The sequence below is a fragment of the Emydura macquarii genome, unplaced genomic scaffold (assembly GCF_026122565.2).
Source record: "Emydura macquarii macquarii isolate MOO-44397 ecotype Brisbane River unplaced genomic scaffold, CSIRO-AGI_Emac_v2 contig_3220, whole genome shotgun sequence".
Lineage (NCBI taxonomy): Eukaryota > Metazoa > Chordata > Testudines > Chelidae > Emydura > Emydura macquarii.
Window position 1 is genome coordinate 4,746,880 of NW_027133357.1, and position 10,977 is coordinate 4,757,856.

Consider the following 10,977-nt stretch of genomic DNA (forward strand, 5'->3'; position numbering starts at 1 on the left):
CATTTATAGCCTTTGCTTTCAGAATTAATTCAAATACATGAATTCAAAAATCAGAGTTGGTCAGGTTAATAAGCACGTGCTAGACAGCAGGGTTTGTTCACTAAACTGCCCTGGATAAACTTTAGTCTCTGTTACGTTAAAGCTATAATCAAACTAAAACCCTTTGTTTAAAAAGCCCCTGAACTTTGGGAAAGCTGATCACAGCTTCTCCGGGCCTATCTCTGTGCCAGATATGATAACATCTTTGAGCTGATTTCTTGCTCCCAGGATGTACATGCATCCTGTGTAAGGGGATTGTGGGGAAAGAGATCTGCCCTGCGTCATGGGGCAGTCTCCAGCAGAACATGTCCAAACATGTTCTCTATTAGAATGGCCAGCCTGAAATCTGCAGATCTAGGAACTTGGCAGTGTGGAAGGGGTTAAATCTACCAATAGGCTGATGGCCTGATTTTCAGAAGTGCTGAACCCCCACTGCTCTGAAGATCTGGGCCCATGCTCCTAACCAGTTGCATAATGTTGCATATGGAAGATGGAGGGGAAAAGCTTCCTTCCTGATCTTTGCAGTGATCAGTTTAAACCTGCAAGCATGAGATTTGGCTTCCCCCTATCTAAGGGCTTGTCTGCACAGGGGTCATTAGCCACTGACGTAGCTGCATCACTACAAACCCCTCATGTAAATGCAGGGTAAACTCACAAGTGCATCTCAGTTTTTACACTGGTGCACTGTCTATATTGGTGGATGGCAGCAGTGCAGCTACAGCTGAGGCCAGCAGCATTTAACATCTATTTTGTTGCCTCTTTTGGATCAGAAATGGGGGTATGTGCTAAAGCATCCACATAGTTTTCTGCTTTCAGAGGTGCTCAGCACCCACTGTGTCAGCTAGGAACAGGGTGAACAAACTCTGTAGCCAGATGTGCCAAAGGGATGCCCTTAGCGGAGCTAAAATAACACCACAGCCCGGCGGGCAGCTCACTCACCCCCTTTAATCCTCTTGGAGTAGCCCCTGGTGCAGATACACTGGCCCAGGGAGCTGGCAGGGGGATGGGGAGCCTCACTCACCTCTAAGACAGCGGGGGACATTTCAACCCAGGTCAGTGGCTGCCCTGCTGCCCACTGCTCCCTGATCTGAGCCAGCCAGGCTCTTCTCCTGCGCCCAGCCACCCGCGGTGCCCGGCGCACGGCAGGAAAGCAGAGCTCCCCGGCGGGGCAGGTCGCCATACCGCCAAAGCCCCCGGCGCGAGGGGCGGCCCAGCCACACTTCCTCCAGCCCAGGGGGGAAGGAGCGAACCGCGGGGCAGCTGAGCCCTGCCCGCAAGCAGCGCCTCGGGACTGCCCGGCGCTGCGCGGGGGGTGAGCTCAGCTGGGATGTGGGCGGCAGGTGGGGAGGGCCGGGGGCGGAGCGCTCCACCCAGCCTGGATATAGACTGACAGGGCAGCGCTGCAGCGCACAGGCAGTGCCGGCGCTTTGCGGAGACTGCAGCGGGCAGGGGAGGCTGGCCGTGCCGTGCCGGCCGTGCCGTGCCGTGCCGGGGAGCGGACGGTGGCGAGGAGGTAAAAGGGACCGCGGCCGGGCCGGGGCAATGGCGGGGCCGGGGCGAAGGGCTCAGAGCGGCTTTTGGCCCCGTCCCCTTTGTGGGGGGGGTCACCGCGTCCGCTTTGCCGCCGCGCATCTGCCCCCCAGTCTCCTTCCTCGCCCCCCTTCGGAGGGTGGCTTCGCGCCCGGTTAGCGGCTCCCTGCCTTGGGGGGCCCAGCGCAATGCCGGGGTGCCGGGCAGAGGAGGGAGGCGGCGGCTCCCATGCCCCCCACTTCTCGGCACCTGCGCGCGTCCTGCCCCCTCCGGGCTAAGGGGAGTCGCAGGGCGGCCCGCACCGGAGCGCCCGAGGCTAAGCCCAGCCGTGCAGGGAGACCCCGGCCGGGCACCCGCTGGGCCCCACTGACGGGAGTCGCCCGGATCCCCCCCGAGGCGAGGCTGGCGCAGAGCCCTCACTTCCCCGCTGCCAGGGACGACACTTGTGTCGACTCCCGGGTCCGCCTGCGCTGGCTAGCGGCCGCGGGGCGGGGGGTCCCCCCAGCCGGGGGCTCCCCGACTTCCAGCCCTAAAGGCTGACGGGGATCCCGGCTCTCCACTCGCCCAGCCGAACGGCGCCGTCCGTCAATTGCTCCCGGGCTCTTCGCATCCTCCTGGAGCCGGCGGAGGTACCGGCCGGCTGGGGGCCGGCTCGGGGGGGGGGCGCAGGGAAAGGAGCGGCGGGCGAAACCGATCGCGCCGGAGCAGCTCGGGCTGGAGGAAGAAGACATTCCCCCCCCCCCCCCCCCCGCAGACCGGTGTCACGGGGGCTGAAACGGCGCCTCGCAGCGCGCAGCCGGGCTGAGCCGCAGGGAAGGGGCGAGGCGGCGTGTGTCGCACTGGAGACTCGTGTCCCCCGCACAGCGGCCACCATGGCGGTGCTGGCGACCCTCCGAGCCAAGCGTTTCATTGCCGCGGCCGAGGGCGCGCCTGGGCAAGCCCCGGGGCGCGCGGCGGGTTTGGCTCCCGGCCGGGGCAACTCGGGCGATGGAGGCAGAGCCACGGCGTGTGACAGCCGCCAAGGACGTGACGGCCGGGCCCGACCGCCGGGGGCGCTGTGGCGGCGAGACGTGCCGGGGCATGCCTGGCTCGGGGCTGGGGGGGCCGGGGCCGCTGCTGAGCAGCAGGGGGAGCCGGGCGAGCGAGGCTGACTCAGTCACACCCGCTCGATGTGATGTAAGAGACCTGCCCTGTTGCATGGGCCGCCTCCCTCCGGCGAGTCATTTCCAAACGCGCGTCGGGGCTGGGACTTCCCTGAAACCGGGCTGTCAACACCGCCAGGAAAAGCCGGATCTGACCCTCCTGGGCAGGGAGCGCACGGGGGGGGCACCCACGCCCAGCAGCGCGCCCCGGGAGGGAAGCAGCCCGGCGGACGGGCTCGGGGGATTTCTTGCTGCGTTCGAACGCCGCGTCCCCAGCTGGTCCCTTCCAGTGCGCTTGTTAGCAGCCGATGGCTCGGCCTGATCAGAGCTGCTGTGTGAGTCTGGGCCGGCCAGCCACTCGCTGCCACACACTGCTGAGCTCGACGGGGGGGCTAATTTAAAGGAAACGGCCCAGGTAACTAGGGCTGGCCCATAACTCGGCTCAGCCCCACCCACCGTTGCTATCCCCTCCAGTTTGGATTTGCTTGTTGCTTCCTCTCCTCAATAGTTGGGCAGCACTTCTAGAGATCCAGAGGGGTCGCCCTGTTAGTCTGTGTACAGCAAAAACACCCAGAGTCCTGTAGCACTTTAAAGACTAACACATTTAATGTCTGCAGGCATCCGCTTTGGTGGGCTGTAACCCACTTCGTCAGATGTCAGGAACAGAAATCCGATAGGGGGTGTATATATACCAATCTGGTTTCTATTCCTTACATCTGATGAAGTGGGTTACAGCCCACCAAAGCGAATGCCTGCAGACATTAAATGTGTTAGTCTTTAAAGTGCTACAGGACTCCCCTTGTTTTTACTTTTAAAGATGAAGCGCTCACTCCTCTGGGCACGCTTGTCCCATCAGCTCCAGGTGTCTCTGGCAGCAACTAAACTAGCAGGAGGAAAGGTGCCCAGGCTGTTTGTGGCTCTCTCGAGTGCCCGTGCCTGCTGTGTGTGGGACTAAAGGGGTATTTCACAATGTATTCATCACATGCTGTACTCATAGGAAACTTGGCTGGCCCAAGGTGATGTAATGCCGTCCTCCCGCGGGATGGGGGAAGGCGAAAGGCGTGTGTCACCCTGCATGTCCCTCGCAGGGTGTGTCACTTTGGCAGGCCTGCTCACTGGGACTGGAGTGAACCCTAAGCAACCCCCCCCCCTCTGCCTCTGGTATGATGAACAAGAAGTAGAAACTTCCGCAGGCTATTGAGGGTGGGCTGTTTATTCCTGGATGATAAACACCACCTGGTGGACAAAGTAGTACCGAACACTTAAAAGACTGATGTAAAATGTCTAAGGCACCCAGTTTATTGCTTAAAGTGGCTATTCAGGTAGAACTACTTCATTTATTGTAATCTAGGTTCAGATGGTTGAGAGGAGCAGCAGAGCCATAAAGCACACAAGTAAAGAAAGTGAAGCCTGCCAATTACCCAAAATACTTCCACTTTCCCCCTCTCCAGACGTGCTTTGCCTGGAAAATGCAATATACCCAAATCCAGATTGTTCTCGAGATCTGGAATAAAGAAGATGCAGAAGGGGACAAGTTTTAAAGTCGCTCTTTGCTGCTGTTCTTTTTGCTCCTAAAATTTCCTTTCCCAGCTTGGGAGTGTGGGGAGGAAGGGGCTGCATTGAGCTCCAGTCAGTTTCTCAGGAAACCCAAAAATCCTGATGTCCAGTTTATTTGCTTCCTGGATCTCTCCCCTGCTCTCTCTCTTGAAACAAAGATCCTGATGTGACCTCGCTGAAGACAATGGCAAAAACAACCAGCATCCCAAGGAGCAGGTTTCATGTCTGTTAACCATCTTCAGTGGGTGAAGACCTGGCTGTTTAGCCTGAATGTAGCGTGCTCTTCAAAGGGTCCCCAAAACCTTATTGGAATTAAACCTCCTCACGTACTCCTGTGTGGTAGGCCGGTCTCATACCATTTTGCCCTTGGGGCAAATGAGGCAGAGGGAGGCGACTTGCCCAGGTCACACAGCAAGCTCTGCACTCTGAGAGTGCAATTGACTTCCACGTTGCACTCAACTTAATTTCCTAGTGAGATCTTACCACCTGTAAGAAAGTGGCTTAGAGATGCGATCACCCCTGTTTTCAAGAGGGTTAGGGTGAGCAGAGCCAGTGACAAGTTGCCTTTAGCTTACTGAAAAGTGCTTGCCTAGATCTGGAATAGCTGGATCAGCACTGCCCTGGCACCCACTAGTGACCACAAACATTACCCTGTAACAGCTGCTTGTTAAAGTCTGCAGGGCGCTCTAGCAGAATTTAATGTGACTTACAAGAAAGCTTCATGGTATGAAAGGAAAGTAAAAGAACCTCAGTGGTTCTGGAAGTCAGACTGACATTCAGGAAACTAAAAGTCAAGAGCAGCCCTGTGTCATCTGCACTCAACGGCTTCCAACACACACAGTCAGGAGCGGAGGGTGAAGCACTAATGGGAGATTGTGCAGTTTTGTGGCGCACTGATCCTGCGAGGCACCGAGTAGATGCGGGCTTGTCTATGCTTAACGCTACAGCGGCACAGCTGCGCTGCTGTAGCACTTCAGTGTGGACACTGCCTGTGCTGACAGGAGGGGTTCTCCCATTGGCACAGGTAATCCATCTCCTCGAGAGGCTGTAGCTAGGTTGATGGAAGAATTCTTCTGTCGACCTACTGCTGTCTACACTGGGACTTAGTTCTGTTTAACGATGCCATTCTGGGGTTGGCTTTTTCACATTCCTGACTGCTGCGGGTAAACCAACCTAATTTCCTAGTGTAGACCAGGCTTTAGACTCCAGTTTAAGTCAGTGGGAGGTTTTGAGACTGCTCCGCACCCCTCAGGATTGGGCATGCTTGCATAATGGGTGTGAGTATTTGCTTTTACATGCATCAAGTTGAAACTTGTTACCTGCCAGGGCTTGTTTGGACATGCTGGAACTTGCCTGACTCACACAATGATGTCATTCCACTAAACTGCTTACAAGGGTGGGAACTATCAGGAGATATGAAGGTTGAGTTCTATTTTTAATTTCTTAGCCTCTTCCTCGCTGGGCTGGGTGAAAAGGCAGGAGGAACAGGACAAACTGGATCGATTGAATATTAAAGGTTAAGGGTCAAGATATACAAACCGAATGTGGCCTTTAGTCACAGTGGTGCTTAAATATCTCAGACTAATAGCATAAAGGCTAAATTTTTGCTGTCAAAGGACTGTGTGAAATACAGAGCTGAGCAAATAGTTCATTGGTAACTAAAGTGGTGAAAATAACTTTATTTGTTTGTTTTTTGGTTCGCGTGCAGTATTGAAAAATCAAATGCATTTTGGGTTGAATGAAACACTGCTTGATCCAAAACATTTTGGGTTTTTTGTTTGGTTTACAACAGTAAAGTAAACATCAAATGAACTTGGTGTTTTGATTGAAAAAAGATTATGAAAATCTAAACTATTCAGCAACATTGTCAAATTCCTGAATTGTTTTGGTTGATCCAAATCAACTTTTGGGGGGGAGGGGTGAGGAGGGAAAGGGCTCAAAGATTTGGGTAAAATTTTGCCCAGTTCTACTGCTAATAACTTATTTGACTCTAGCTCTTCCTGCTCATGGGCATACTGCGACTGCCTTCTAGCCATTGTGAGCTTTGATGTTGTGTGCTGAGCATTCGCAGTCCCCGCTGCAGGCAGTAGAAATGGCAGGTGCTCAGCACATCTGACCATCAGGCTCTATGGGAATAAGTTCACACTATCAATGGCGATCAAGGCCATAGGGTACTGAACATACATATAGTAAGACAGTTCTTGTCCCAAATAGCTCGTAGCCTAAATAGAAAGACAAAGGGTGAGACAACTATCCCCCTTTTACCCGTTGGGAGGTGTGGAAGTGGCTGACTAAATAGTGCAGTTGCACAGCTCCTTGGTTGTCTCAGGGTGTCAAATGAGGACATCATTCCTAGGAGAAAACAGAACTGATAGGTAGGAAAGTTAAAACGTTGGTGTCACTGACCCCATGTGGGCAATGCAGTGTTGCAGCCAAGTCAGTCCCATGACATTAGAGAGATAAGGTGGGTAAGGTAATAGCTTTTATTGGACCACCTGGGCTGACAGCAGGGTTTGAACCTAGGTCTCTGAGCACTAGATAGATAGATCGATAGATAATCCTTGAGCTTAAGTGGTAAAGGCTGAGCTAAGTCCTATAGCTGGGAAGCAGTAGCAGAGTCAACCCTCATGTAGACTAGCCACTAGAGGGAGACAAGTGCATTCTCTTTGCATGGATTACACTGGCATGCATGGTGATTGCTCACTGTTGCATGCCAGGGATGGTCCCAGCAGATGCCTGAACCCCCATGGACCTCAGTGCTCATTTACTAAATTCACTTAGTAAGCCAAGTACTGATCACTTGCACTGCAGCTCAGTAACCATATGTTGCTTTTTTCCCTTCCAGCTGAAAACATGCCTCTGTCACAGAGTAACATCCGGCATACCCCCTGCAGTAGGAAGCTCTGCCGAAACCTCTTTGGCCTGGTAGATCACGAGCAGCTCCAGAATGAATTTCAGGACTTGATAAGGAGACATCTGGAAGAAGCTCAGCACAGATGGAATTTTGACTTTGAGACAGAAACACCGCTGGAAGGCAAATTCAAATGGGAGAAAGTCCTCTACACTGATGTGTCTTCTCCGGACCTGCTGAGCCGCTCCAGAGATAATGGTGGGGAGAAGAATCAGAGCTCTCCAGCACTGAAGAGCTCCACAAAAGCTCTTAACGTGGCCCTCTCAAGTGAAGCAGTACGACAAGGCTCTGAGTCCTGCCAGGCCAGGTCCCCACAGCACTTGAAACGAAAGCAGACCAGCATAAAAGGTAAGGATACTAATACTTGTCCTGTCCCCTAGTTCACAAGTATCACTCGTGGCTACCAGTGCAAGGGATAGAACGTCAGTGGCAGCTTCACCAGGGCGGGGTCGTCTCTGTGGGGTGGCATGGGGCATTTGTCATTGCAGGCATTGGTCCTTATTGTCAGCTTCACCTGTTCACACTGCAGTGTTTCCTCGAGGGTCCAGCTGAGATCAGGATCTCATGGCAGTAGGTGTAATGAGAGAAGCCAGTGCCATAAAAGGCAATCTCCACTCCGAAGAGCTTGCAGTTATCCCCTTTCTACAGCTGGGGGATTATATCTCCAATGACTTCCCAGGGCCACACGACATATCGGGAAGAGCTGGGACTCGAATTCAATTTAATCACAAGACTGGAGTAGATAAAAATGAAACCAGCCTCCCACTGCCACTCAACCAGATAGCCAAACCGGGCTCATTAAAAACCTTTGCCCTGCACTGATGAGCCCTTTCTCACTGTCAGCCAGGCAGTCATGACTCCTGATTACTCCTGCCAAAACAAATACAGACGCTTATTGCTCATAAAGCTCCCCCAGCCACAGTTTATCTGAAGGGATCATTTGCACTCTTATTTGATAGCAATCTCAACAGTCGTCTTTTCTTTCTCCCTCCAGATTTCTACAGTTCGAAGCGGAGGATTGTCCCCTGCAAGCCAAATCCGTGATGCTAGAGCACAAGCTGTTCTGCTTCCATGTGCCTCATGGCTGAGGCACCGTCATCAGGATCTGTCTTCAACCACTAACCCTCCTGGCCCTCTGCAGCCCACTCGGAAGACCGTTTCTAATGAAGTCAGTGGAAGGGTTGCTTAGGGACTGAATAAAGTGAGTCACAACTGAGCTGCAGGAAGGCTTCTCTTGGGACTTAGCTACAAGCCTCCCTCTGCATTTTACTGTATAAGCTGCCTACTGGATCTGTCTGTCGTGAAGTCGAGTTCAGTGTTCTATTTATGAATAGGGCTAAGTGTCTAAAGACCTACTTGTGTGCAATGTCTTGTAAAGGCTTTATTTAAAATAGATTTGGAATAGTCTTGATTACCTCCTTTTGTAGGCCTTGGAGAAGAGGGAATGATAAATGCTGGCCACTGAGCCAGGTGGGAAAGAAGATGTGTGTGGCCCTAAAGCAAGCAGCTCTGACGGCAGGGACTAAGTGAATGAGTAAGGGGTGGGTGCTTCTTTGGGTGATAGGATGACACAGCTAGATTTATCCCTAGCTAGCTCAGCTCAAGTTCTACTTCGTGTTTAAATTCAACCTGCTGCTTGCTGACTTGCAGAAAGGAATAACTTGTCGCTCCAGCCCTTGGGTGGTTCTTCTGCATTATAGACAGGCTGTTAGGGCTGGAGGGTGGGCCTCTAACAGGGTTAGAGCCCTCCTCTCCTAATACCAGCCAGTCCAGTTCGTTGCTGGTCAACCTGGTTGATGCACCCCCCGAGTGGAAATAGACTACTGATGACACAGGTGGTGCCACGGCCAAATGCTGCACTGAGTGAGTGGACTTCCAGCACTAGCATAAAAGCAGAATTTATCCTATAAGGCTCACCTTTGAGTTGACCCTGTTCTGGTCATGACACAGAGCTAGCACCACCATGAGGCTATTGCAGGGCTGTGCAGAGGATCCATCTACCCAGCAGTTTGCTACACTTCCTGATTCCTCTGGTAGAACTGTAGCACTCCGCTGTACATCAGGGCTAATTCCCTCGTCACTTCCCCCTCCAATAGGAGGGGGTTAGTGGTTGGTCTCCTTCATTATGTTGTGGTTCATAAAATGGCTTCAGCAGTTCTTGCTCTCCAGTTAGACTCACTGCACGTTGTCCTCGTGCGCTAGACGCCAAGTTCTCATGGCACCTGCTGCTGGCTTTCCTGGCTGGATTGGCTGCACGCAAAGGTGGAGTTCTCCCTGTTAGAGATGGTCTCAAGCACCACCAGAAATTCTCAGGCACTTTCTCCATGATGGGCTCATCTTCTCTGCTAATGGAGTTGGACTTCTAAACTGGACAGAACAAATCCCTGCCATAGATGGACTTAGTCACACGTCTTCACACCCCCTTCATTGATGCACTTTGCGTTCAGGGTAACGCCGGCAAACTTTCAGCACTAGTACTTGTATCTGTAAATAAGATGCTGCTGCATATACTGGAAAAATACAGTTTAAAAATGTAACTTTATTATGAATAAACACTTGGTGTATAAACTAGGCTGACTTGTCACCTGTTGTCTTTCTTTGCTTGCTCTGAATAACGGGAGTTAACTTCCGAACCCAGTATGCTATTAATGCACCCCTGGGCCCTCACTAGCTGCATGAAGGATGGGGCAGGTGCTAGCCTGGACTCAGGAGATCTGGGTTCAATTCCCTGCTTTGCTAAGTACTGTGTGACTGAGGCAGGTCACTTGGTCTCTCTGGGCCTCAGACCCCACTCTGCAATGGGGATAACAGCACTGCCCTGCCTCACAGGGGCATGGAGGATAAACACGTAAAGCAGCATGAGGTGCTCCGAGTACTAAGGCCTGATCTACACTACAGAGATAAGCTGCCTTGTGTTGACCTATGTTGCCCTAACTATGGAAGTGTCTATATTTGCATTGGCAGGAGTGACATTGAACGGCCCCGCTACGGCAACTTAACTCCACCTCAGTGAGAGGTGGAGAGTCAGTGTAGATACCGCATTGCCTACATTGACTGACTGTTACTGGCTTTCAGGCGCCATCCCCCAATGCCCCGCATTGACAGTACAAGTGCTCCTGGGGAGGACCTGCACTGCTGACTCTAGGAGCAAAGCGCAGATCTGCACAAGTGCTGTAATTACTGCAGTGGCTGTTTGCTGATGTAAATTGGGTCGACTCACTTTTCTAGAGCAGACCTGGCATGAGATAGTGTGGACCAGTAGGTATCTGATACACCTTGCAGCAGGGTCTTAGCTGCCTAGCCAATCGATGCGCGGCAGTCAGGCTGAGATCACCGAAAGCTGAGCTGGGACTCCCTCATTCACAAAAATAGAGCCCTTATGCATTGCTCCCCCAAATGTGAGTCTGAAAAATCAAGGGCTGCCCCACTAAGGCCTCTTATCACCTCAGAAACATGTCCCCCTCCTTTAGAACTAACCTCCTAAGCACTGGTCTCCTACCCTACAACTCCACTTCTTTCCATCAGAGCTCCAAGGGAGACCCTGGGCCACAATTTCTGCTGCTATAAATCAGCCTGGCTCATTCACAGAGGATCTGGGCCCCTAGAGCATTTCTATCATCCACTCTGCTCCTGTCCCTGCTGCTCAGAACAACGTTTGTGTTTAAAGCACCAACTATGGGGCTTCTACCACCTCCCCTTGGGGAAAGAGGGAAATGAATTCCACATCTTAATACATCTTGTTAGCCAGGAGCTTTGCCTTCCTTAATTTGCACTCCTGTATGCCACACTAAATCATTC

General features: G+C 52.6%; 1 protein-coding gene across 2 annotated transcripts; it reads left to right on the forward strand.

Moving 5' to 3' along the window:
* The first annotated feature begins 1,466 nt into the window (after nt 1–1,466).
* CDKN1A (cyclin dependent kinase inhibitor 1A) lies at nt 1,467–9,751 on the forward strand. 2 transcript variants are annotated; one of them, XM_067531597.1, is made up of 3 exons: nt 1,467–1,552; nt 7,114–7,527; nt 8,174–9,751. In XM_067531597.1, the coding sequence occupies exons 2-3, from the start codon at nt 7,122–7,124 to the stop codon at nt 8,221–8,223; spliced, it is 456 nt and encodes a 151-aa protein (XP_067387698.1). In that variant the 5' UTR covers nt 1,467–1,552; nt 7,114–7,121; the 3' UTR covers nt 8,224–9,751. The 2 variants fall into 2 exon arrangements, with proteins under 2 accessions (XP_067387698.1, XP_067387697.1); XM_067531596.1 differs by lacking the exon at nt 1,467–1,552 and having other exon boundaries at nt 6,213–7,527.
* The last annotated feature ends 1,226 nt before the right edge of the window (nt 9,752–10,977 follow it).

Excerpts from the sequence above, each read along its gene's own strand:
- CDKN1A (XM_067531596.1), top strand. The coding sequence starts at position 7,092 with ATGTTGCTTTTTTCCCTTCCAGCTGAAAACATGCCTCTGTCACAGAGT. Across the intron at positions 7,528-8,173 it reads AAAGCAGACCAGCATAAAAG|ATTTCTACAGTTCGAAGCGG; the intron begins GTAAGGATACTA and ends TTCTCCCTCCAG.